Raw genomic sequence first — 27,920 nt, 5'->3', positions numbered from 1 at the left:
ACAACTTTGTCATCTGCTCCATAATCACAGTGTTCCACAGAATACAACAATCAATGTCCTTGGTACTTGAACCTCCAGTCTGGCGTCAGTCCCTATCTACAGATGAGTTTAACATAAAGCATCGAGTCTAGTGACCATCAACCAGTGACACATGAGTGTCAGAAATAGAACACTTGAAATCATGTGAATTACATAGAGAAAACATAAGTATGCTAATCATTGTGTTAATTACTCTTAACTGAATATTAACTTGATTCATCTTAAATATTCCCCATTACTGTCCCCAGTTTTGGTCATTTGACATACCCATCAGAAGTGGCATGCCAAATGGCCAATTCTGACATTTGGATACAGGGATTTCCATCAAAGGACCCATGAACACCAAAGTGAAGTACATAGGAGCATATCAAATTGTGTGTCAAATGAAAGCTAAGAGGCTACATTTTTCGGACATGAAGGCATAGATCCATTTTTCTAAAATGTTCCATCATAAGAATTAGGCATAATTAATTTGGATAAACAGATGGAAAAGGGGTCTTAGAAACCTTTTAAGACTTTTTCTGGTAGATGTTATCAGAAATACATCAAAACCCATTAATGTCGACTATTTCAGCCACACCCGTTGCTGGCAGGTATATAAAATCGAGCACAGAGCCATGCAATATCCATAGACAAACATTGGCAGTAGAATGGCCTTACTGAAAAGCTCAGTGACTTTCAACGTTTTACCGTCATAGGATGCCACCTTTACAACAAGTCAGTTCGTCAAATTTCTGCCATGCTACAGCTGCCCATGTCAACTGTAAGTGCTGTTATTGTGAAGTGGAAACGTCTAGGAGCAACAATAGCTCAGCCGCGAAGTGGTAGGCCACATAAGCTCTCAGAACGGGACTGCTGAGTGCTGGTTTGGCAGATGCCAGGAGAATGCTACCTGCCCGAATGCATAGTGACAACTGTCAAATTTGGTGGAGGAGGAATAATGGTCAGGGGCTGTTTTTCATGGTTCAGGGAAGGTCTCTTAGTTCCAGGGAAGGGAAATCTTAACCCTACAGCATACACTGACATTGTAGACAATTCTGTGCTTCCAACAGTTTGGGGAAAGACCTTTCCTGTTTCAGCATGACAATGCCCCTGTACACAGATTGAGGTTCATATAGAAATGGTTTGTTGAGATTGGTGTGGAAGATCTTGACTGGCCTGCTGACTGTTGAGCCCTGACCTCAACCCCATTGAACACATTTGAGATGAATTTGAACGCCAACTGCGAGCCAGGCCTAATCGCCCAACATCAGTGCCCGACCTCACTAATGCTCTTGTGGTTGAATGAAAGCAGGTCCCCGCAGCAATGTTCCAACATCTAGTGGAAAGCCTTCACAAAAGAGTGGAGGCTGTTATAGCAGGAAAGGGAGGACCAACTCCATATAAATGCCCATGATTTTGGAATGAGAAGTTTGACGAGCAGGAGTCCACATACATGTTTTCTTTGTGTTTCTGTCGTCTGGTGGTCGAACCAAGAGTGTTAAAACAGTCTGAGTCTGTACTAACCCATTCATAGAGGCTAACTGCTTTAGCGCCTATTGACAATAGTATCTTCTGGCTGGGGGAGTTTTGTTAAGATCCCCAACACTCTGAACGTCAAAACTCATCACTTGCGGTACTGTTCTGGAAACATAAAGTACGTATCTTTCCTATCAGTGAGAAATAATAATACTTTAACAAAACTAAAGGTTAAATTACTACACACCTTTTTTTAGGGTTATTGTTCACACCTGGCCATATCGCCATGTTACATCACTGGTTTATGTGCTATTTACACCTGTGTAACTGGGGAGGAAGTGTACAGTCGTGGCCAAAAGTTTTGAGAATGACACATATTAATTTTCACAAAGTCTGCTGCCTCAATGTCTTTAGATATTTTTGTCAGATGTTACTATGGAATACTGAAGTATAATTACAAGCATTTCATAAGTGTCAAAGGCTTTTATTGACAATTACATGAAGTTGATGCAAAGAGTCAATATTTGCAGTGTTGACCCTTCTTTTTCAAGACCTCTGCAATCCGCCCTGGCATGCTGTCAATTAACTTCTGGGCCACATCCTGACTGATGGCAGGCCATCCTTGCATAATCAATGCTTGGAGTTTGTCAGAATTTGTGGGTTTTTGTTTGTCCACCCGCCTCTTGAGGATTGACCTCAAGTTCTCAATGGGATTAAGGTCTTTAGGAGACAGTCCTGGTGCTTGCTGGACGTTCTTGGGCGCCCTGAAACCTTCTTCACAACAATTGAACCGCTCTCCTTGAATTTCTTGATGATCCGATAAATGGTTGATTTAGGTGCAATCTTACTGGCAGCAATATCCTTGCCTGTGAAGCCCTTTTTGTTCAAAGCAATGATGATGGCACGTGTTTACTTGCAGGTAACCAAGGTTGACAGAGGAAGAACAATGATTCCAAGCACCACCCTCCTTTAGTAGCTTCCAGTCTGTTATTTGAACTCAATCAGCATGACAGAGTGATCTCCAGCCTTGTCCTCGTCAACACTCATACCTGTGTTAATGAGAAAATCACTGACATGATGTCAGATGGTCCTTTTGTGGCGGGGCTGAAATGCAGTGGAAATGTTTTTGGGGGATTACGTTCATTTGCATGGCAAAGAGGGACTTTGCAATTAATCTGATCACTCTTCATAACATTCTGGAGTATATGCAAATTTCCATCATACAAACTGAGGCAGCAGACTTTGAAAATGTATATTTTTGTCATTCTCAACTTTTGGCCACGACTGTAGTTCCTCAACTGGAGGCACCCATAGCTGTATGGATTTGTGCTAAGCTGCTACCGTAAGTGTATATTTTTTATTTTAAGAATTATTTCTCGCTGACATGAAAGATAAGGGGCATATCAGCATGTGTTTTGAAAACCATTCAGCAAGCGGCGATTATTCACGTTTCTAAGCGTCGGAATTGTAGTTCACACGCAGCCAACTGTGGGTGAAGCTAACCGCTTCGAGAGCTAAGTCTGGACAACCCCTCTCTCTCTCTCTCTCTCTCTCTCTCTTTCCAGTTAATGTCACCTCTCTCAGCTCTTACTGACACCTGCCCCCTCTCTTTCCATTTACTGTAACCAGCATCCTCATCCACTGAGCACCCACCGACACTGGACGTCCATGGTCATTGAAAAGTAGTTGACATTTGGTCAGTCCACCCTGGCCTTGATGTTAACGTCCACAGACGGATCGGACTGGACCAAATCTGAACCTATCAGTGATGTACATGTATGTTTCACAAGTTTAGATAGCACAATACAATAAAGAAAAGTAGAATACTGTATATTGTACTGTACTTAACTATACTCTACTTTATTGTAGTGAACTGTACCCTACTCTGCTGTGCAGTATTGTACTGCACTGCACTGTACTCTACTGTGCTCTGCTGTGCTGCAATGTGATGTCCTGACTTGTGAAACTTGTGACATTCATATTCATAATATTTATGCATTTCTTTGTAGTACAGATCAGGGACCCAATTCGGTTACCGGGTGTAAATCAGCTTCACTTACTCTTGTTAAATAACCAAAATATATATTTTTCAAACTGAAGGTGTCATGTCATAGCTGACACCCCATACTTTCTGCAGACATCATTGAATCTTAAAACTGCAATATGAAACTTTTTGGGCGACCCAACAAAGTTCACATAGGAATGTGAGTTATAGATCTGTCATTCTCATTGAAAACAAGTCTTAAGAAGTGGTAGAGCTGTTCTATGTGCGCTATTTCTATGCTTCCCGGTTTTACATTCTGTTTTTGTGTCTTTTTACTTTCTGTTTTGTACACCAGCTGAAAATACAATATCTTTGGTTATGGAACATATACAGTACCAGTCAAAAGTTTAGTCACACCTCCTCATTCCAGGGTTTTTCTTTATTTTTACTATTTTCTACATTGTAGAATAATAGGGAAGACATCAAAACTATGAAATAACACATATGGAATCATGTAGCAACCAAAAAGTGTTAAACAAATATATTTTACATTTGAGATTCTTCAATGTAGCCACCTTTTGCCTTGATGAAAGCTTGACACACTCTTGGCATTCTCTCAACCAGCTTCATGAGGTAGTCACCTGGAATGCGCCTTGTTAAAAGTTAATTTGTGGAATTTCTTTCCTTAATGTGATTGAGCCAAAAAAATATATATAATTGTTTAACACTTTTATTTTTTGGTTACTACATGATTCCATATGTGTTATTTCATAGATGTGATGTCTTCACTATTATTCTACAATTCTCAGACCATACTGTACTTGCTTGTTTGTTCACATAAACTGAAATTAGGCAAACTATTCGAATTTTTGCAATTGGGGCGGCAGGTGGTTAGAGCCTAGTGGTTAGAGCGTTTGACTTGTAACCGAAAGATCAATCCCTGAGCTGACAAGGTAAAAATCTGTCGTTCTGCCCCTGAACAAGGCAGTTAACCCACTGTTCCTAGGCTGTCATTGAAAATAAGAATTTGTTCTTAATTGACTTGCCTAGTTAAATAAAGGTACAATTTTAAAAAGGCAATGGCAGAGCGATTTCTGCATAGTGTACCTTTAATTTGGAACAGATATTTACGTTTTTAGAAAATGTGGTCACATAAACCTGAGATATTTTACCGTGATTCTGTTACCAAAGTTTGCATCTGCACAGTTCTTCCACAAAATTTAGTTTTTGTACATTTTTCAGTGGAAACTGTTAAAAGCAGTCGTTGAGCATGGAGTTGTATGGTTTGTTAAACTTTTGAAGTACATGGTTTTTGTTTTAAGGGGAAAAAACATACGCATACTATATGTCCCTAAATCAATATTCTGTTAAGCCTCTATTGTATTAGCCAAGTCAACAAACATCAAAGACAAATATACATGAGTATAGACTGGTGGGTCATGACCAACTTTGGGACAAGACAGACTGGGTTGGCTTTCAATCGAAACAACTCACAACTTTTAGCCTTTTGCGTTGCACGCGCATCAATACCGTGATGTTGTCAACTAACCTGTTTTTACATCCATTTAACAAAGGGAGTATTCAAGATTTAAATTCAGGATGCCGTTCACATCCCACCACCCTTTCTCCATTTTGGAATGTGTTTTAGTAACTTTGTTCTACTGTTCCAAAAGATTACCAAAATCCAGTGGTCATCTTTGGATACCAGAGGAAGACGATCTCTTGGAGAGAAACCATAGAAGCTCCTCAGAGTACAAACAATTGACTCACCTCCAGGGAGCTGATTCTGAAGGTTTGCTCAATGAACATGGCTGAAAACCTTAGCATCCCATCCTTGTCGCCAAACTGTAAAGGGGATTTTCCGTTGAACAAAAGGGAGGGGCGGTCTCGGATATAGTCGATCATCAATAATTTTGGTTTAATTACAAGGTGCAACAGGGAGACTTTTTCTTTGTTTCTGTGCTGGAGGTGTCTCCCTGTTGCAACTTGTAATTAAACCGAAATGGTTTATGATTGACAATATCTGCGACTGCTGTTCTCTTTTGATCACTTGAAAATCCCCTTTACACTTATTCAAAACCTGGGCCTATACTTAAATGGTCAGTTTTACTACATTGTAATAACAATAATACTAGTTAGGCCTATACTCCACTACTGTACTCTAGCCTAACACACAATACAGAGGTGATGTATCTAGTCTGTGCTGGACACAGTATCTAGTCTGTGCTGGACACAGTAAACCTATCTGAACCTCTGTACAGTCTCATCCATAGTCATATGAAGCTCTGGGGTATCCTTTCCTCACAAAGCTAATCTCTTGGATCACATCTCTGGGAGCTCTCTCTCTCTCTCTCTCCTTTATCAGCAGTAGCAGCAGCAGCAGGTGAGAGAGAGGGAGAGGGAGCACAGGTGGCCGGCTTGTTGATCCAGGAAGATGGATAGAGTCCAAGCCAGCCCTCTGGATGCCCTGTGCTGTCCTTCACTGCTGCTGGGGTTCATATTCACAGTCGCACACATACAGACACACACATGCACGCACGACATGTACACACACATATAATACATAATACTCACACGCACCTCTGCTGCAGTGAACTATTAGGAGATGCCAGACTAGGGCCATTGTGGTGACTGTATTACTGCCACACCGACAGTCACAAGTCATGAAGGCAGTCAAATTCCACGGTAATTAGGCTACTCCAAGCTCGATGCTGCTGCTGGTAGGCTACTAATGACCAAACTTGCTAACTGCCTGGTACTCTGCACTCTATTGTGCCTCTAATCACTCTGACATCAATGCAAATGTAATCGAAAATCTAATCAAACACTTCGTGAGAGCCCATGAGCTCATGTTGCGCAACATTTCTATAGGCTATGCAATTACGCAAGAAAACCGAGTGATGGCCTCTACTAAAAAGAGAGGAGGATCCCATCAGCTTTCAATAGGCTTGGCCTACTATATTTATTTCTCAACTTTTCATTGCTTATATTTACAACAGGAGTATAGCCTACCTGGCTGGCATGAAAATGAACCATGCAAAAAGCGTCCTCCGTTCGCAATTTAAGTGCATAGATGACATATCTTTTCCCGCTGCATAATGGTCCATTCTAAATCAAAACAAATTTCACACATATATATTATTTAGTATATGTAAAGACAAGATTAAATCAAGAATAGTCTGATGGGTGACAATACCGAATCGTTTCTAGTCATCTCTCCTCATTCCAGGCTTTTTCTTCTCTTGACTTTATATTGCGATTGGCAACTTTCATGAATTAGGTGCATTACCGGCACTGACCTCGTTTGTCTTTCAGTCACCCACGTGGATATAACCAATGAGGAGATGGAACGTGGGTACCTGCTTCTATAAACCAATGAGGAGATGGGAGAGGCAGGACTTGCAGCGCGATCTGTGTCAGAAATAGAACTGACTTCTGTTTTAGCCCTTGGCAACGCAGACGCTCGTTGGCGCGTGCAATAATTGAATAACATAGATTTCTAAATGTATTTTGCAACGCGAGCGGTGTAGTCAGCCTGTAAGCAGATCTCATGCTTTTAAAGCGACTTTAAAAAAAAATCATCATTAGAGTCACATCATGCAACCTTATAATGTATTAAAAATCAAAACATATAGCCTAACGTTTGTAGAACTACTAAAGTTACATTAATAACTCTAAATTAAGCATATAGTTATACCTATTTTTTTGTTAACCGCTCAACACAGAATAGTGTGCGCACTCGTTTGGAGATAATATCCATTACATTTTTTTCAGCTTTGTTCAATTGTATTCTTCATACTATAAAATAATGCCATGGACTTCTAAGCAAATCTTGCCTGCTAAACGAACTGGTGTAGCTACAGCCATTTGGCATAGGCAGATCAGGACCTAACATTAGGACAACTCGGAGTATGCGGTTCTATTCTTCTAAAATAGACTATTTTCTTCATGTCATGCTTCTTTAGATCTGTCTAAAATAAATAATGGATTTATTGTGAAGGTGTAGGATATATTACATGGATTTATTAGACTTTTTAAAATGTACACGTTCCAAACGTCTTCATGTGTTGAAGCCAGGAGATGTTAAATGTGTTTATGTTAATTAACGGTCAATTACCGTGAGACAGTTATTTGCTTGACAATCACCAGCTGACAACATTTTGTGACAGCTACAGCCCTACACCAAACCAGATACGTTCCTCAGTCGACATCTGGGTATCTACGCTGTTGGATATTCTCAACAAGGTGTTAAGGTGTCTGGGAGAGTGTCCAGTGACTGCATTTACTGTATATTTCTGACCGATTTAAGATCTATAGACTGGACACTAATGGATAGATGTATAGTCCTCATTATTTGTCATCTTCACGGAAAGACTGATCTTCTGTTGTCTTTGTTTTTTTTCTACTTCATCTTTTATATTTTTTTTAATATATTTTTACGTTTACTTGTTCATAAGTGTTTTGTCCGTCTGTTATTGTGATACTTTTGCCTGTGTATCTCAGCTTTTGTGGGTTACATCTAGAGATTTCTCATGTTCTGTAGCTCAAGCACCACTTGGGAGGCCTTTGCTGATCTGTGCTCCGTTCAACAAAACACTTCATCAACCGATCGATGATTGTGGTCAGGCTCCTCCCGTACATAAATATCCACTACAGTCAGCCTTCTAGAGAAGGGAATCAAACGATGGAAGGTTATAGACAGGGTTAAGAGTATAAGGATTTTGTCCTTGGCTTCTTTTAACAGGCCCAGAAAATGTAATACCTTACCAGTTGTAATTGCAGAGAAGAAATATGACGCCCCAGTGAATTGAACTCCTCCTAGGGCTGTTTCTGTGAGTGCAGTTAAACTGAGAACGAGAGGAACATAACAAACTATCATCAAACACTAATTTACTAAGTGAATGGCACTCAGTGAGATTGGGCCTGTGCTTGAGCAGCAGCTCCCCAGTGAGTCGTGACCCTGCTGTCTGTGGAATGTATGTAGACCACAGGATAGATCTGGGCATTTCCATGTAAAAGGACCCATGAGCACCGACATGTGAAGTTCATAGGAGCATGTCAAATGAAAGCTAAGAGTATATTTTATTTAGAAATTAAGGCATATATACATTTTTCAACCATTTAACATCCTAAAAATGTTGATTTTAAGGAGATGCTTTGATTTCTGGTCCAAACTTGGAAAAGGAGTCTTCGTCAACATCAACCAAGAAAAAGTTTTAAGGTATCAGAAATGCATCAAAAACAATAATGTTGAAGTAAAGACCCCTGCCAACTAATATCAACACTCATATTTAGTTTTGGAGATATTATTTGCCTTCTATAAGATTAAGAAACATTGCATTGTGCCTTGTAATTCCATTACCAAAAACCCATATATTATCTAATTTCTCTACCTCATAAGGGGGAGGATAATGAAAGTTCACAGAAATAACAAGTAAATCTAGATCTACCAATTAGTACTAGCATTTTTACTGATATCAAGTTTGTTTATGAATTATTATCCTGAATAAAACTATAAACGCAACATGTAAAGTGTTGATCCCCTGTTTCATGAGATGAAATTAAAGATCCCAGAAGTGTTCCATATGCACACATTTGTTTATATCCATGTTCGTGAGCATTTCTCCTTTGCCAAGATAATCCATCCACCTGACAGGTGTGGTATATCAGGAAGCTGGTTAAACAGCATGATCATTACACAGGTGCACCTTGTGTATATGACGTTGTGTGGGAAAGAGGTTTGCCACTGTTAGGAACAGGGTGCCCATGGTGGGGTTATAGTATAGGCAGGCGTAAGCTACGAACAACGAACACAATAGCATTTTATCAATGGCAATTTGAATGCACAGAGATACCATGATGAGATCCTGAGGCCCATTATCGTGCCATTCATCCGCTGCCATCACCTCATGTTTTAGCATGATACTGCGCAGCCCCATGTCGCATGGATCTGTACATAATTGGAAACTGAAAATGTATGTTCTTCCGTGGCCTGCATACTCACCAGACGTGTCACCCGTTGAGCGTGTTTGGGATGCTCTGGATCAATATCCAGCAACTCCGCACAGCCATTGAAGAAGAGTGGAACAACACTCCACAGGTCACAATCAACAGCCTGATCATCTCTATGCGAAGGAGATGTCGCGCTGCATGAGGCAAATGTGGTCACACCAGATACTCACTGGTTTTCTGATCCACACCCCTACTTTTTTTTTTTAAAGGTATCTGACCAACCCATGCATATCTGTATTCACAGTCATGTGAAATCCATAGATTAGAGCCTAATGACTATATTTAAATTTCCTTTTATATGAACTGTAACTCAGGAGAATCTTTGAAATTGTTGCCTGTTGCATTTATATTTTTGTTCGGTGATAAATCGGTAATGGAATTACCAAAACATCAGTAATGGAATTGGCTATAATGGGAAATCATAGTAGTTACAAACCACAGGTGGGCATACTGTTGTGTGCAGCTGATAACTGTTTTTTTCTTTCTCTTTCTTTCTGTCTTCTGGTGATCAAAGCAAGAGTGTGAAAACAGTCTGGATGACCCCTTCCTCTCTCTCTCGCTCCCTCTCTCTGCTCCTCTCTCACTCTTTCCAGTTACTGTCAACTGTCCAAGCTCTTAGTGACTGACACCTGCCATGACACCTACCACTTACCCTCTTTATTTTGCTTTAAAAATATATATATATATTTTCTACTTTTACCCCTTTTGTGATACTGTAATTGGGGGCCTCACTTACCCTCTTTCTATTTACTGTAACAAGCATCCTCTCCCACTGAGCACTGACCGACACCAACGTCCATGGATGGTGAAAAGTAGTTGAAATTTGTTCAATCCACCCTGGCTGGACCAATCTTAACCAATCATAGACCTCTGTTTCAAGTTTGGACGCCACTGTAGATTACTGTACTACAGTAGAGTTCAGCACAGTATAAAACAGAAAAGTAGAGTACAGTGCACTGAACTGAACTCTGCTGTGCTGTACTGGGATGTCCAAACTTGTGAAACATACACTTCTGTGATTGTTTCAGATTTGATCTGATCTGGACCAACCAAATGTGGTCTTTTCTGGGGGCGGAGTTCATTACAATAATAACCAATGTGTATAGTAATACCCAAATATGCAAAAGAAGGATATTGCATATTTCTACATTTTGTGTATCTATTAAGGATACATTGACATGAGAACTATATTCAAATCCCAAATTATGCATTTCTGTATAGTACAGATCAGGGAGCCCTGATATAATTATGTTACTGGATGTACATCCACTTCACCTACTGTAGTTCAATAACCAAAATATTTCATAAATGACAGCCCAATCTTTCTGCAGACATCTTTTATCTTAATTCAGAGCAGATTTTTAAGAGTTTGGGGAAAACGTGGTCACATAAAAAAATTGATGGGAGATTTAACTGTAATTCTGTGACCAAACGTTGAATCTGCACAGTTCTTCCAGTAAATGTGTTTTTGTGAAATGTTCTGTGTAAAATGTTCAAAGTAGTCCTTGTGCATAGAGTTATATGGTTTGTTGAACTTTGAAATCAATGGTTTTTGTTTGGCATACATTTTAAGTAAAAAGTCTGAGTCAAGGCGTAATGCCGTTGCCATGGAATTGCCTATTTGTGGGTAGTGTATGTACAGAAAAGATCTGTGCTCAAGAAGGCATTCTTATCTCACATAGTTTTTTTTAGTCCCTGTTACTGTACTTTGTCTTAAATTATCTAGACCTTAGACTTTTGGAGATATTTGAATGGTCAGCTTTCAGGGATTTGCCTCAACAATACTGAGGACAGTTTACACTGTTGAACCCAACTGTGGTTGCTAAATTGTTTGGGTTGGTCTGATGAGCGGTTTTATGTATATTATCATGAAAAGGTCATTTGGTCGTCATGGCGTCACCAGTAGGGCTGCATGGAGGGGGGTGACCAGGAGAGGAGAGATGGTGCAAGTGCTGTTCTGGAAGGGTCGACCTCTGTCTGTCTCAGATTGAGTTGTCATGATCTGTCACAGTGACAGTCAGCCATGGCCGTGTGATGGCTCTATCAGGAGAAAGGCTAAACCCTATTTGGTTAGACCAACAGGCTGCTCACCACAGATCCATATATTTCTACAGACTGACCTAGACCCAACCCACCTACCTGCGATCCACATGGAGATACTCTCATATGCCTGTGTTGAATAAAGAATACCACTTTGCATTTGTTTCTATTTAATAATCTCGCAGAGAGAATGCGTGTGTGACAGTGTCTTGGTTATCTCTGAGTGTGAGCCTTGCTGTTTTAGTTGTCACACTAACATGTACTGATGATCTTGTGGTTCTGTCATCCATCTTTGGGCCAGTGTTCTGCCCTGTAGTGTAGACACACCAGACCACTGGGTCCTGTAAACCTGTTATTTAGAGTAAGGTTCACCGTGGCACAACTCTGACATGAACCCCGCCTCACCTGCTTTCTCATGCTCTCTCTCTCTCTCTCTCTCTCTCTACCCTTCTCTTTACCTCTGGCTCTCCCTCCTCCCTGTGTCCTGCCTCTCCACTCCTGTCTGAACAAGTAAGCAGTGCTAGGAATCCCCCACAGACCGTCCCTACCAGCTCCTTGGCGGGGTAGCCTGCGAACAGGGTGGAGTGGGGCGTTCAAGCACATACAGTCAAGATTCTATTAGCAGCACTTCGAACAGACACGTCAGCCGGCCCATTCAGCTTTATTTATAGCAGGAGTAGCAGCACTGGTAGTGTCCTGGACAATGTTATAGATTGTAGCAGATTTATTGGGAGTCATTCATCTGTTGTCATTCCGCTCAGTAGTATATTTTTTTTAAGTTGCCCCTGTGCGTTTTGTGAGGGCTGTGTTGGGTCGTATTGATTTACCAATAATGATAATGCATGCCAGTTGCCATTGTCAGAATGGAAGGGCAGCGTCTCCGTTCCCTGTTTTTTAATCTGTTTAATAATCCTTTGGGACGTCAGATACGCCTCCAGATTGTTTACCTGGCAGTCCTTTTGTTCTATTTCAATCTGTGGGTATAACGTCATGAGAACAATACATACAAGTAGAGCATTTTCCACCGCTAGTGTTGAGTCAGAGGTTCTGTGCCATCTTCATGCTCTATAATCAACCCCCCCCCTTGATGTAACAGGGGTATCATTGCTTTTCTGGCCTCAGAGAAAGCATTAGACACTGTAGAATCAAATCACATCACTCTATAAGTGATATGCATGCAGTGTAGTGCTCAGTCCACCACATGACTTATACATGAACACCAAAATAGACGTTCTTGAGTCGGGAGAGGCTGAGGATGTAGGCTACACACTGAGAACATGGAAAGACTTACTCATGGGCAATTCCATGCTAATGGAAACCTGCTGATGATGCCAACTGATATGAGGTCTTAAATCAATATGAGAAATGCCTTTTTTAATCTCATAAGTACATTAGCAGATAAAGTGCCCCCACAAGGAATGATGCAATTCTTTAAAAGCCCTCTAAGAATAATGAGATGTCTTGCAGCGGATGTTCCGAAAGAGAGAGTCTTGACAGAGCGTGCGTGTGCACCTGTGTTTTGTTCGAATACGACAGGGTTGCCCAGTCCTTAGTGACTTTAGAGAGGGGGATGAGGCTCTCCTTTTGGCAGACAAATAAGCGCAGTGACTGCTGTGTGCCAGTGAGGGCTCTGATAATGAACTGAGCCATGACCTGCTCTGACACTCACACACACACACACACACACACACACACACACACACACACCGGTGACTGTGTTTTGAGTTATTGCTTGTAGGAGGGTCATGAAATTAAATCTCTGAGAGTGTCTGTGTGGTTGTGTTTTCCAATATGAAAGTGACAGGTTTAGACATTGAAGTCATTATAAATGAACAATGTATTGTGTATTTGGCTGTTAATCCTTCAAAGATCCAGAGAAGTGCTTGGCATTGTGTGGGCTCAGTTCCAGATTATTCCTAACACTAACCCAGGCAGCTACTTTTGGTCAGGGAATTAGAGGGAAAATCTCTTCATTTCACAGAATTATACTCTGGGGTGGATTATGCCTTTCTTGCATTAACACTCCCATTTGTCTTTTGTCACTAGCACTAACTTGGCTGATAGCTGCTTTATTGAGGAAAGGTTTTAAGGATGACTGTGGGCTGGGTGGTAGCCCAGTGGTTAAGAGGTTGGTTCAGTAACCAAAAGGTTCCTGGTTTGAATCCCCGAGCCGACTATTCAAAAATCTGTCGACGTGCCCTAGAGCAAGCAATTTAACCATAATTGCTCCTGTAAGTCGCTCTGGATAAGAGTGTCTGTTAAGATATAAAGATAAAATATGCGCAGTTGTCTCATCTAGCCACCTTAACATGAATGCACCAACTTTAAGTTATACACAGACTAAGCGCTCTAAACAGTGTGGAGGAAAGCACTGATGTGGAGCAGCCAGGGCAGATGTTTTTAGTGAGATGTTCCTGGTTTGAACACAGGCCAGTTAGTTGTACCTTTTCAAAAGGTGGCCATGACAGGACCATTGAGTCACATAAAAGAAAGCAGGGGTCTGGTATCAATTGTTGGCTGGGAGGGCAGCGTGCGCATCCCAGGAATTTGGCTTGGCTTGTTTTCCTCCTGAGTTTTTTTTTATGCCTGACTACCAATCCAAAACACCTTCCAAACACACATAGGATTCTCTGTTCTTTAATTGGAACTGTCATTATTTGGCCCAAAATGAAACGGGACAGCAGGAAAACAGACAGTCCCTCTATTTCAGCTTGTTGTCAGGGCCCTGCTCTCGCATTAGATCCTTCAGCCATAGGGGACCTTAAGGTAGGTCAAATCAGAGTCACCATGGTAACATACAGGCAGGTTAGTTAACTCAGGGTCACCATTGTGACAATACGGTAGGTCAAATTAGGGTCACCATGGTGGTGTCTAGGTAGGTTACCCTAGGCCTAGGGTTTCCATGGCGATGTCTAGGTAGGTAGAAATAAGGTCACCATGGCAACATGTAGGGGAATAATTCAGGGTCACCATGATGTCGTTTTAAGGAAGGCTACCTCAGAGTCAGCATCATGACTAGGTTCTCAGAAAAATCTGATCCATCATTGGAGCCTCTCCCAGACTGCACTGCTCTTCAAGGTGAGATGGAGATAGATAGATGGGGAGGAGGCAGGGGGAGGAGTGTGAATGCGTCCTCTCCATCGATCATTCAGCACCGGCTGCTGACAAGGCGGCTACAGGACTCCCTTTTGTTTCGCGCTGGCGTGTGTGTCTCAGCACTAGGCTAAAGCTAATAACACATCTGACCCCCAGCTAGCCCAGGTCAGAGGGCAGGGCATCAATGGTGGGTTCTCCTTTAGACCAGTGGAGTTTCAGTCACACAGGATGGAAGATGGGGAACAGAGGAATACAGTCAAACATTTTAAAATAGGACTATTTTAACTCTTAAATTCCTATTAAGTAGTATATTGCTAGGACTTTAGTAGTATATTGCTTGGTAGCTGGGGTGAAGACCTGAGCTTTCTTCAGTTTAGTGGCTGTGGTTTTTCTCAGACATGATCTCCAGTGATGTTTTTCCTAGCGCTCGGTCCCAAGTCACTGTTGCAGTGGTGGGCTGTTGAACATTGATAGGAGGAGGCATTGGGTGCAGCGTGCTGAGAGCTAAAATTGACCACGAGAACAGCTACTGTGTCTGTGTGTGTCCACGCATCTCCTTAACCTTTTCATAAACGAGACCGTTGATAGCCATACTGTATTCAGAATATCCATAATCCACTACCAGTCAGGTCTTCCAGACAGTTATGCACCTCATTGTACTGTTTTAGCTGTTTCCGCCATTCCCCCTTCCTCCATATTTATCAATGCACTTGGCATGTTCTTAGAATCGTCTGATGTCAGAGGCATTTAACCAAATGTGACCATCTCTCTAATGGACTCCCAGTCAAATATGTGTCCACAGAGAGCAAACACATGCCTTGTCTATCCATCTGTCCTCTAGGCGATCTCTTCTTAACTCTCATTGCCTGAATAATCTCTGAATGACTATCTGAAGTGTGTTACATGGCACAGTGGATGAATGTGACCACAGGGAAGGAGTTAGATGATTTAGTGTCTCTCTCCAGACCTACACTGCCCCGATCTGTTCCTCCCATTATAGTCTATCTCTTCGCCTTGTCTCTTTGGCTCTCATTTGTCCCAAGGGGCTCCTAGCTTAGAATAAACATCGCCGGCTTTGTCTCTATGGCAACCGCAGCACACTGCGTACAGTAGAATGTGAATCTGTTGGAGACGGAGGTGTCTAGACGTGACCTGGTGTTCTTATAGTTAACGTGGGACTGGGTCGGGCCATAGAAAATATACAGTACAATAAAATACAATACCACTTCCTATTATGGGATAGCTCTTAGGGATTTACTCCCCCCCCCCCCCCCCCCAAATGAGAGAGGGGAATTCCACGATAACTGAATTATGTCAAATGTATGCCAAACAAAGTTTAACAAACCATACAACTCTCTGCACAATGACTACTTCAAACAATTTTACACAGTAAAAAAAATACATTTACTGGAAAAACTGTGCAAATGCAAAGTTTGGTAACAGAATTACAGTAAAATATCCCTGTTATTCTGTTACCAAACTTTGTATCTGCACAGTTCTTCCTGTAAATGTGTTTTTATCAAATATTCAGTGGAAATTGTTCAAAGTAGTCATTGTGCATGGAGTTCTGTGGTTTGTTAAATGTTTAAATGAATGGTTTTTGTTTATTATACATTTTTATAGTGAAAAATCTGGGTCTCAGTGTAATTCCATTTACCATGGAATTTCCAAGAGCAATTGAGGTTTGTTTGTCAGGTAACCCAGTACGGGTCAAAGGAGTTGAGGTGGGAAATGAACCTGTTTGTCTGTCATTTGGGTATAAGCCTGACCCTGCCCCCTGGGGGCTGCGTTAGCCGATTAGAAGTCTATGATTACAGTTGGCCTTTGCTACCGGCCCACTTTCTGTGTCAGCGCTGAGGAAGTGTTGGATTGATCCGGTCAGTCCGGTCAAGCATGCAGAATATTTGTTTTTCTTTTTTCTAGCTTCTTGTCAAAATATTATTTAGTTCCTTTGAGCCGGATTTGTCAACAGGATTGCTGGGCATATTTTCACCCTGCTATGTACCGTCGACGCATGATGTGCAGGCATAAGCTACCGTTTTGATTACTTTTATATGATGGAACGTCCAGTCTGTTTCAGGAAGACAGTGAAGTCTTGCCACAGGGATATATTATGTTATGTATATTATATTTCACTCATCAGACGGAGGCTATTTACACTGGTCATGCACTATATCAGGTCTAAGAACAGCCTAATGGTTCCTGCTGACTCAAACTGGGATGACGTAATCTGTGGAGTGGAGCTGTTCTGGTTGGTTGAGTTCCAGGCAGTCCAAGCAAATCACCGACCCACCCTGAAGGTGAAATGCTACCTCAGCTCAAGGTTGTCAGAGGCGGGCCCTGACACAGGAAGTGATTGTAGTACTGGAACTCCCATTGGCTGTTGTCAATCCAATACCCATTGCCTTTTCTTTTGAAGACCAGCCTTCACTGTATTTGTACTGTACATTTTTAGAGCAATTTTTCTGTTAATTGAGCTTGTTAATATGAGTATATAAAAAATATAGGTGAGAGTTAGTTACAATATGGGCTCAGTTTTATTTTATTCTGTTAGAAGCATTGACCTAAGAGAAGGCCTCTAGATGATATCTCCTGTTATCCGTAACATGATCTTGTCTTTCAGAGAGCCAGGTAACAGAACACCATTAAGGTCCTCACCTTGAGCAGGCGGCGATGGGGTAAAAGGGGCTGGCAATGGTGGGGGTGATTGCGTGCCACCCGGGCAGTGAAATGATTTGCCAGGACAAACTGAGGCCTCAAGAGGGAAACAAATGAGGGACTTGTGTGGTATCCCTGCTTGCCTTTCTTCCTGCCTGTCTGGTCCCTGGGTGTAAACTATGAAAGGATAGAATCACCTTTTACACAGACAGTCAGAATTCTCTTGAACCCCTCAGCTCCATCATCATCATCCTCGTCACGGCGACACAGCTCAGGTCTGTTCGGGAGAGTCCCAGGGGAGGAATGACAGGGCACGACACACCTCTCTCTCATCCCACATAAACAGATCAATCAGCCTGTTGTGTAGTTACTAACTGCTCCCATGTTAACTAATAGCGAGAAGCTGACATGAATCTGAACATTTTATCGACGCAGCAGGGGTCTCTCAGATCTTCTTTGTGATTGCATTGACACATACCATCATACAAAGACTATTATTTGCATGTGCTATAATTGTGCAGCTCTAATTTCTGAAGATGTGCTATGTATGCCATGTGTAGCTCACAGAGAGGGAGACAAGAAATTCACCTGTCTGTCTCTCTCTGTCTCCTCTCTCTCTGTCTGTCTCTCTCTCTGTGTGGTGTAGTGACAAGACAGGAAGATGGATGAGCTACAGGACGTGCAGTTGACTGAGATCAAGCCCCTGCTGACCAATAAGGTGAGAGGATGAGATGACCACTTGAATGGGAGATTTATACATACACAGACAGATGTGCAGAATGTTGCCTACACATGACACACAGAGACTTATTCAGTATTTGTCTCCAGTGTGAACAGTGCCTCTCTCCCCACTCCAGAACGCTGTTCATCAAAGTGAATTATTTATCATCTCAGCTTCACTGTAGTGAGGGAAGAGTCAATAGAAGAACAAAAAGCAAGCGATGGAGTTAGGCTCAAGAGAGCGAAACAGAGGATGGAGGGAGAGGAGGGAAAGATGAAAGGGGAAGCTAGCATCAACTCTGCTCTTTTTTTGTGAGCTTGAAAGATTCAGGTGCGAGGGGAAACCTCCAGCAGATCAAAGCTTCCTTCCCACGGTTCCTCAAGGACCTCCGTCTACACTGCAGCATCAGGGAGGGCATGAGCTCCCAGCCTGCCTTGGAGAAGGAAGTCAGCCCATCTGTGTAGATTGACCGCTATTAAACCCAGAGGGGACTATTCTGTTCCAGACAGTTCCAGTGCGACCTGGAATTTTCCTTTAGGAGCACCAGTACGCCTAGAAAAATGACAGATTCTAGCTTTATTACCCCAAATATTTTGCATTGTGCTCCTAAATTTCTTTGTGTACATCTGTTTTTTTTAAACTCAGGCACATACGTGCTCATTGTAAAACAAAGGTCAGCGTAGAGCCCTGTAGACTCTCTGCTTCACAGGAAATAAGTTGATGTATAGGTTGAGGCAGAGGGTGCTGCGACATGCATCATGGGCTGAACAGGCCATTCATCACCTGACAGTGGTGCTGGTGAAGTGGGCTGGCTGTGGAAAGAGAGGAAGAGGAGAAGTGCGAGGGTTCACTCCCGTCATTATCTGTCCACGTTAAGCAGACCGCCTGCCTTCCCTCCTTTGGGACAACAACTCCCATTGTTAGGGTAGAGACAAGACCATCTTGTCAATGTATACAGTATCTCGGCTGTGGACCGGTTGAAGGAAGGCAGAATCATGAGCTCATTTGAATGAATGGGTTTATGGCTGACCTCTCACTCCATCTAGTGGCCAGGCCACCTCATTAAGAACCAAGCAGACACTCACAGGAGCCTGCAGGATAGACGTGAGGACATACAGACGGTAATGAGATTATAGGTGAGGGAGATAGATGGGATAGCATATTTCGTCTGTCAATCAGCCAGTGCCTGTATACTGAAACTCCCATAGCCGTGTTTTCTAAAATACTGTAGGGCTCCCGAGTGGGGCAGCGGTCTAAGGCACTGCATCTCAGTGCTAGAGGCGTCACTACAGACCCTGGTTCGATTCCAGGCTGTATCACGATTGGGAGTCCCATAGGGCAGTGCACAATTGGCCCAGCGTGGTTAGGGTTTGGCCGGGGTAGGGCGTCATTGTAAATAAGAATTTGTTCTTAACCAACTTGCCTAGTTAAATATCATGTTTTCTAACATCTAACACCTCATTAACATACCTTTCTTTCCTCTTTTCTCTCAGAATTCCCATAACTTCCAGGACTTTGACTGCCAGGTGAGTGTCTCCAGTTCTATAAGAAACGGATGCTGTTTTGTACTGCTCTATTTCAGTGATTTGATTCAGGCCAGGAGAGCTTTGAAAGGGCTCTCCTCTCAATTCCTGTTAATTGAGCCAAACAGAGGGAAGGTGTTCTGCTCAGGTAACAAGTGGTGGTTTGGGGACATGGCCTCCTTCTGATCCTTCTGCATTTAGTTTGCCCTGGATTTAACTGGAGTTCCTTTCTCACAATGAAAAGTCTGCAGGTGGAATGGTGATGCTAATTTCACAAGCCAAGTGGTGGAAAACATGTTTCTTTTGAGACTGGCTCAGCTTTATTTGTTAGTGTGTACGCAGCAAACACAAACAGCAGCATTAGTAGTGACCTTTGGGTCACCCTCCCACTGGCCTTAAGCTCAGAGTTATGCCCCCGCTCCTCAGCTCCTGTGCTGTGTGTGAGTCTGCTGATGGGGAGGCCGAGCCATGGAGAGCGCGGGACAGCCTGGCATTCATAGTGGGCCTCCAGCCATACAAGGCTCAGTGAGGTGTACTACGAATCACGTTTGAGGAATTAGTGAGGTTACTTTGGTCAACTCTTAGTTCATCTCGGGTTAACCGGTACAACAAAAGTGGCTCACCTTTTAGCCAGGTACATTTCTATGGCAACGTATCCTTCAGAACTAAATCAAATCAAATCAAATGTATTTATATAGCCCTTCGTACATCAGCTGATATCTCAAAGTGCTGTACAGAAACCCAGCCTAAAACCCCAAACAGCAAGCAATGCAGGTGTAGAAGCACGGTGGCTAGGAAAAACTCCCTAGAAAGGCCAAAACCTAGGAAGAAACCTAGAGAGGAACCAGGCTATGAGGGGTGGTCCTCTTCTGGCTGTGCCGGGTGGAGATTATAACAGAACATGGCCAAGATGTTCAAATGTTCATAAATGACCAGCATGGTCAAATAATAATAATCACAGTAGTTATCGAGGGTGCAGCAAGTCAGCACCTAAGGAGTAAATGTCAGTTGGCTTTTTTAGCACGTCCGGTGAACAGGTCAGGGTTCCATAGCCACAGGCAGAACAGTTGAAACTGGAGCAGCAGCAAGGCCAGGTGGACTGGGGACAGCAAGGAGTCATCATGCCAGGTAGTCCTGACGCATGGTCCTAGGGCTCAGGTCCTCCGAGAGAGAGAAAGAAAGAGAGAAGGAGAGAATTAGAGAGAGCATACTAAATTCACACAGGACACCGGATAAGACAGGAGAAGTCCTCCAGATATAACAAACTGACCCTAGTCCCCCGACACATTAACTACTGCAGCATAAATACTGGAGGCTGAGACAGGAGGGGTCAGGAGACACTGTGGCCCCAGCCGATGATACCCCCGGACAGGGCCAAACAGGAAGGATATAACCCCACCCACTTTGCCAAAGCACAGCCCCCACACCACTAGAGGGAAATCTTCAAACACCAACTTACCATCCTGAGACAAGGCCGAGTATAGCCCACAAAGATCTCCGCCACGGCACAAACCAAGGAAGATCACGTCAGTGAGTCAACCCACTCAAGTGACGCACCCGTCCTAGGGACGGCATGAAAGAGCACCAGTAAGCCAGTGACTCAGCCCCTGTAATAGGGTTAGAGGCAGAGAATCCCAGTGGAGAGAGGGGAACCGGCCAGGCAGAGACAGCAAGGGCGGTTCGTTGCTCCAGAGCCTTTCCGTTCACCTTCACACTCCTGGGCCAGACTACACTCAATCATAGGACCTACTGAAGAGATGAGTCTTCAATAAAGACTTAAAGGTTGAGATCGAGTCTGCGTCTCTCCCATGGGTAGGCATGTTTTATTCCATAAAAATGGAGATCTATAGGAGAAAGCCCTGCCTCCAGCTGTTTGCTTAGAAATTCTAGGGACAATTAGGAGGCCTGCGTCTTGTGACCGTCTTCTAACCTGCTCCGGGGCAGGCTAACTCCATGTATCTTTAGCCGGGAGTTGAGGACCAATTAAATCAGATTCCCTCCCTCTCGCAAAGATTGTGCCTTCGTCCCCTTGGACTAGCCATGGGCGATATGAACATGCAGTTACAAGCCTAGCTCGAGCAGGTTCAAGTAAGGGGCGGGTGCATGATCAATATCTACCTTTTGTAATATGGATATAGCCTGAGCTGGAATGTGAAGCTGGCTAGCTTTATAAAAACCTGAGTAGATCTAGCTTGCTTCGTAGTGTTGACGGCTTGGTTGTTTAGCAACAAAACCGATGCATGTGCAACTATGGTGAAAAACAGATGGGGTTGGCTTTGTTGACAAAATGTAAACTATATTTTGTCTCCAATGTTTATTGAAAATATAAATCAATTTGCACAGTGAGCACTTGTTGTCTCTCAAATACATTGTTACAGTTGTTGGTTAGCTAGCTATAGCAAATGTTTGTCAAAACACCTCAAAACAAGACATGGTTTCAAGAACAAGATGAAACTAACTGAAACTAGCCACTTACTGTTCCCCCACATGGCAGTTTCTTGTCATTTTTGCTCGCTATTTGGCCATCCAGAATAACAACAACACGCTGACTTCTGCACCATGGAAGCATGCACATCGTTTTCAGCTATCCCATCTATACCATTCTGGTTAAACTGTGATAGGCTTGAGATGGGGTTCATCATGGGGTGGTTGTGGTTACGGGAGCCATTTTGGTTCTGGAGTTGTATCTGTCAGTTGCTCTGGTATGGTTCTCTATCAATGTACAATTGAACAAGTGACGTTTTATTTCATGATTAAGGTTTTATTTTGATGCTTTGAACTTGTGCAGATTCTGGTGTGTTAAGTTGTTGTAAGGCCATGTTCTGTGGACAAACCTTTTATGGGATAATACTGAGTCGTGACTCGTTAAACCACACCAGCCTGAGGCCCTGAGGATCAAGACAACAGCCAATGAATGCCTTTCGTTCTCCATTACACAGCGAATCACTGCCATGTAACACTGAGTGGGAAGAAGAAGAAGAGGTGGAGTGGTTTCTGTGATATTGTATGATTCTTTCATATTGTATGATATTGTGTGATGTCTAAATACATTTCAAACATGCAAATAGAACTCCCAGACAGGATAATTATTAGTGATCGATACAGTTACATATCGGGATATTATTATTTTTACAATGTATTGTTTTGACCTGCGTTAGTTGGCTGTATTTTCACCAAAACGCCAGTATTCTTCCTTCATAGCTTGTGCTCCATCTTCTTTTTAAATAGGGAGCCAATTTGTTTTTAGCACTTTAATGTCCTTGACTGATCAGACATCTGGTCAATGTTTGGAATATTGAATTGCACTAAAATCATAGTATCGAATCGCGATACATATAGAATAAATTTCATTGCAATACATATCGTATCGGCACCTAAGTATCATGATAATATCGTATCATGAGGTCCCTGGTAATTCCCAGACGTAGTTATTATTAGCATACATACATACAGTCAGAAATGGATCTGAATTATTTTGGTATGTATCTGCTGAAAGTGGACAGTGGTCTGTGTAAACACAGTACAAAATACGTACAGATGATGGTTTGCTTTTCAACTGTTTGGATGCTGCCTCTCAGGCTGTAAAGGGTTAACTAACACTGGCTCTCTCAGCCTCCTGCAGTCTTGCCTGTTCCCTGTATCATCTCCTGGTGCATTCGGAAAGTATTCAGACCCCTTGACTTTTTCCACGTTTTGTTACGTTACAGCCTTATTCTAACATATATATATTTTTAAATGTATCATCAATCTACACACAATACCCCATAATGACAAATCGAAAACAGATTTTTAGACGTTTTTGCAAATGTATAAAAAAAATATTCAAAAAAATCCTTATTTACATAAGTATTCAGACCCTTTGCTATGAGACTCAAAATTGAGCTCGGGTGCATCCTGTTTCCATTGATCACCCTTGAGATGTTTCTACAACTTGATTGGAGTCCACCTGTGGTAAATTCAACTGGTTGGACATGATTTGGAAAGGCACACACCTGTCTATATAAGGTTCCACAGTTGACAGTGCATGACAGAGCAAAAACCAAGCCATGAGGTCAAAAGGAATTGTCCGTAGAGCTCCGAGACGACAGGGTTGTGTCGAGGCACAGATCTGGGGAAGTGTACCAAAAAATGTCTGCAGCATTGAAGGTCCCCAAGAACACAGTGGCCTCCATCATTCTTAAATGGGAGAAGTTTGGAACCACCAAGACTCTTCCTAGAGATGGCCACCAGACCAAACAGAGCAATTGGGGGAGAAAGAACTTGGTCAGAGAGGTGACCAAGATCCAAATGGTCACTCTGACAGAGCTCCAGAGTTCCTCTGTGGAGATGGTAGAACCTTCCAGAAGGACAACCATCTCTTCAGCAATCCACCAATCAGGCTTTTATGATAGAGTGGCCAGATGGAAGCCATTTCTCAGTAAAAGGCACATGACACCCCGCTTGAAGTTTGCCAAAAGGCACATAAAGGACACTCAGACCACGAGAAACAAGATTCTCTGGTCTGATGAAACCAAGGTGGAACTCTTTGGCCAGAATGCCAAGCATTCATTTTTGGAGGAAACCTTGCACCATCCCTACGGTGAAGTGGGGATGTTTTTTTGTGGGGATGTTTTTCAGTGGCAGGGACCTGGTGGCTAGTCAGGATTGAGGGAAAGTTTAACAGAGCAAAGTACAGAGGTCTTTGATGAAATCCTGCTCCAGAGCACTCAGGATCTTAGACTCGGGTGAAGGTTCACCTTCCAACAGGACAATAACCCTAAGCACACAGCCAAGACAATGCAGGACTGGCCCAACCAGAACTCGATCGAACATCTCTGAAGAGACCCTCAAATATCTGTGCAGGGATGCTCCCCATCCAACCTGACAGAGCTTGAGAGGATCTGCAGAGAAGAATTGGAGAAACTCCCCAAATACAGGTGTGCCAAGATGGTAGCGGCATACCCAAGAAGACTCGAGGCTGTAATCGCTGCCAAAGGTGCTTCAACAAAGTTCTGAGTAAAGGGTCTGAATACTTATGTAAATGTGATATTTGCAACAATTTTTTTATTTCTTTTTACTTTTTTTGCTTTGTCATTACATGATATTGTATGTAATTTGATGCCTCCCCCCAATTTAATCAATTTTAGTATAAGGCTGTAACAAAATGTGAAAGTCAAGGGGTCTGAATACTTTCCAAATGCACTGTATCTACTGCATGTAGGAGAGTAAGCATGCTCAGTGGAGCAGGGCTGGTGCATGCTCTCCTTCTCCAGGTGGTCCTGTCTGTGCACCCATTCACCCTTCATGCATGCACTCAGCCACACACATTGGCCTTGTCACTCACACACACACACACACACACACATTCAGACATACAGTATTGTCTTCACTTTTGCCACATCCAATAGACAACCCGCAGTGTTTTACATCTAGCCAGCGTCATTATTACAGAAGCTCCCATTAGTCGGTCCACTGCAGCACTGCTGTGACGTCATCACCCAGAGACTGTGTGTGTGTGTGGATGGGAGGGGGAGACTGGGCCAAACGGTGTGGTATCAGTCTTCATTCTCCACAGGGATGCTGCCCATGTCTTACATCATAGGGAGGTATCCACTAGATGTGTCACCCTCCCTCCCTTCACACATGTACACTGTTGCAGGAATTCTGAACAAAATGATGGAGCTAGAAATGGCTATGCTTTCAAAATGGAAACGTGTGAAGTGATGCTAAATGAGTGCAATCCCAGGAGACCTGCTCTGGCAGCTGCAGTGATACGAAGGCGCGAGTAATGGGATGCTTAGCTCTGTTCAACATCACAATTTATTTCTCCTTGCAAAGATAATGGTGTAGGCCTAATCCATTTCAGATGTATTGTTCTCCTATGTACAGTAAATATACTGAACAAAAATATAAACGCAACATGTGACAACTTCAAAGATTTTACTGAGTTACAGTTCATAGAAGGAAATTAGTCAATTGAAAAAAATGCATTAGGCCCTAATCTATGGATTTCACATGACTGAGAATACTGATACACATCTGCTGGTCACACAACTTTTTTTTAAGGTAGGATCGTAGATCAGACAACCAGTCAGTATCTGACGTGACCACCATTTGCCTCATGCAGAGCGACACATCTCCTTCGCATAGAGTTGATCCGGCTGTTGATTGTGACCTATGGAATGTTGTCCCACTCCTCCTCAATGGCTGTGCGAAGTTGCTGGATATAGGCGGGAACTGGAACACGCTGTCGTACATGTGTTCCAGCTGTCGTACACCTCAATGGTTGACATGTCTGGTGGGTATGCAGGCCATGGTAGATCTGGGACATTTCCAACTTCCAGGAATTGTGTACAGAAAGCCTTGTGACATGGGGCTGTGCATTATCGTGCTGAAACATGAGGTGATGGCGGCAGATGAATGGCACGACAATGGGCCTCGGGATCTTGTCACGATTCTCTGTGCATTCAAATTGCCATCGATAAAATGCAATTGTGTTCGTTGTCTGTAGCTTATGCCTGCCTATACCATAACCCCACTGCCACCATGGGGCACTCTGTTCACAACGTTGACATCAGCAAACCGCTTGCTCGGACGACGCCATACACATGGTCTGCGGTTGTGAGGCCGGTTGGACGCACTACCAAATTCTCTAAAATGACATTGGAAAGGGGGGATACCAAGTCAGTTGTACAACTGAATTCCTTCAACTGAAATGTGTCTTCCTCATTTAACCCAACTCCTCTGAATCAGAGAGGTGCCGGGAGCTGCCTTAATCAACATCCACGGCACCCGGAGAACACTGCCTTGCTCAGGGGCAGAACGACAGATTTTTACCTTGTTAGCTCGGGGATTTGATCCAGCAACTTTTCGGTTACTGGCCCAACGCTCTAACCACTAGGCTACCCACCACCCCTCAGAGGCAGCTTATGGTGGAGAAGTGTACATTCAATTATTTGGCAACAGCTCCGGTGGACATTTCTGCAGTCAGCATGCCAATTGCACGCTCCCTCAACTTGAGACATCTGTGGCATTGTGTTTGTGTGACAAAACTGCACAGCTTTTTGTGCATATGGAACATTTCTGGGATATTTTATTTCAGAACATGAAACATGGGACAAACACTTTACATGTTGCATTTGTTTTTGTTCAGTGTAGACTAGAATGAATGTAAAGAACCTGACAATAACTTTGGCTTGACCTTGGCCTCCTCCAGGAAATGCACTGTCCTCCCTCTTCCCCTTCAGTGGGTGAAATGTCTTGGTATAGCGTCAAACTTGGATTGCAAGTCATTGCTGTGGCCCCTTGTGTTTTGCTGATCTTATTTAGCCCAGGAGAGGGCGCTGTAAGCCTGTCTGATGGTACAGAGCAGAGGAGCTGATCTTTAGCGTGATGTGCCAGTACACAGGTTTGGGTGGGTTACTTTCTAAATTGTAATCCGTTACTAGTTACCTGCCCAAAATTGTATTCAGTAATTTTGGGATTACCCGAACTCAGTAACGTAATCTGATTACATTCGGTTACTTTTAGATTACTTTCCCCTTAAGAGGCATTAGAAGACAAAAAATATATGTTACCAACTGAACAACATCTATAGCAGGATAAATCCATGTTAAAGTTTACATAACCAACCCATAAGGTAATGCCAGCTATGTAGGCTTCTTCTAACCTATCGCTTTCTACTACATATAATAATACGATTCAATTAGACTTTGGTTTTAATGTAAAGATATATCAGAATTCCAGTCATTCCAATAAATGTTATACCCCTTGATCTTCAAGAATAGAACTTGGAAATATGGAAGTATAGATTAACCAACATTTTTTCCTGAGCATAACCCCAAACCTAAGGGTTTATTAGCCAGCCCTACTCTGTTGTTTATTATTTTGTTGTCATGGAGGACTGATTGGGCTCATTGCTTGGAGTATAAAATAAATGCTGCGCTCATGGAATGGCATGCTTTGAGCACTACTGAAAAGTGCTATTTACACGTGAAAAATGAATGCCATATGCTGCATTTGCTATAGGCCTATTGTTTACCTTTTTGTTGTTGACACTGTGATATCTTGATAATATGCAGCTGTTTAAAGGGCAAATCCACAGATGAAACAAAAACAAAACGGTTGCCATGCCTCTGTTTTGGTAAAAAGCTGAGGGATGGGCCTGGAAAAATGTAACCACTCTCAGATTAATAGACAGAGCTATGGATGGAAGGACTGAGCAACCATGATATCAACATTATTATTTTAACCATGTTATGAGGCGAAACAGTGTTTGTTTACATTTACACTGTTTACAAACATTGGAGAAAAACAAGTTTATATTTTGGGATCTCATGGAGTGTGACAGTTGAACTGAGTTCATGAGGCATTTCTAAGTTATATTCTTCAAGAATCAATGGATATACAT

The 27,920-nt window shown here is 42.7% G+C and overlaps 1 protein-coding gene across 5 annotated transcripts in view; it reads left to right on the top strand.

The window, feature by feature from the left end:
• The window catches only part of LOC139536555 (protein NDRG3-like), a 61,437-nt gene that overhangs the window by 10,701 nt on the left and 22,816 nt on the right, over positions 1-27,920 (top strand). For 3 of the 5 annotated variants that reach the window (XM_071337172.1, XM_071337168.1, XM_071337173.1), the window contains exons 2-3: positions 17,934-18,005; positions 19,502-19,534. In XM_071337172.1, coding sequence (XP_071193273.1) covers positions 17,949-18,005; positions 19,502-19,534 — 90 coding nt within the window. In that variant the 5' untranslated portion in view covers positions 17,934-17,948. Of the gene's footprint in view, positions 1-3,126; positions 3,274-5,154; positions 5,274-17,933; positions 18,006-19,501; positions 19,535-27,920 lie in introns of all 5 variants that reach the window. The other 2 variants (XM_071337170.1, XM_071337169.1) reach the window with 2 other exon arrangements.

The sequence above is a fragment of the Salvelinus alpinus genome, chromosome 12 (assembly GCF_045679555.1).
Source record: "Salvelinus alpinus chromosome 12, SLU_Salpinus.1, whole genome shotgun sequence".
Classification (NCBI taxonomy): domain Eukaryota; kingdom Metazoa; phylum Chordata; class Actinopteri; order Salmoniformes; family Salmonidae; genus Salvelinus; species Salvelinus alpinus.
The sequence above is the reverse complement of the archived record's forward strand: the minus strand, read 5'-3'. Positions and strand labels throughout refer to the sequence as shown.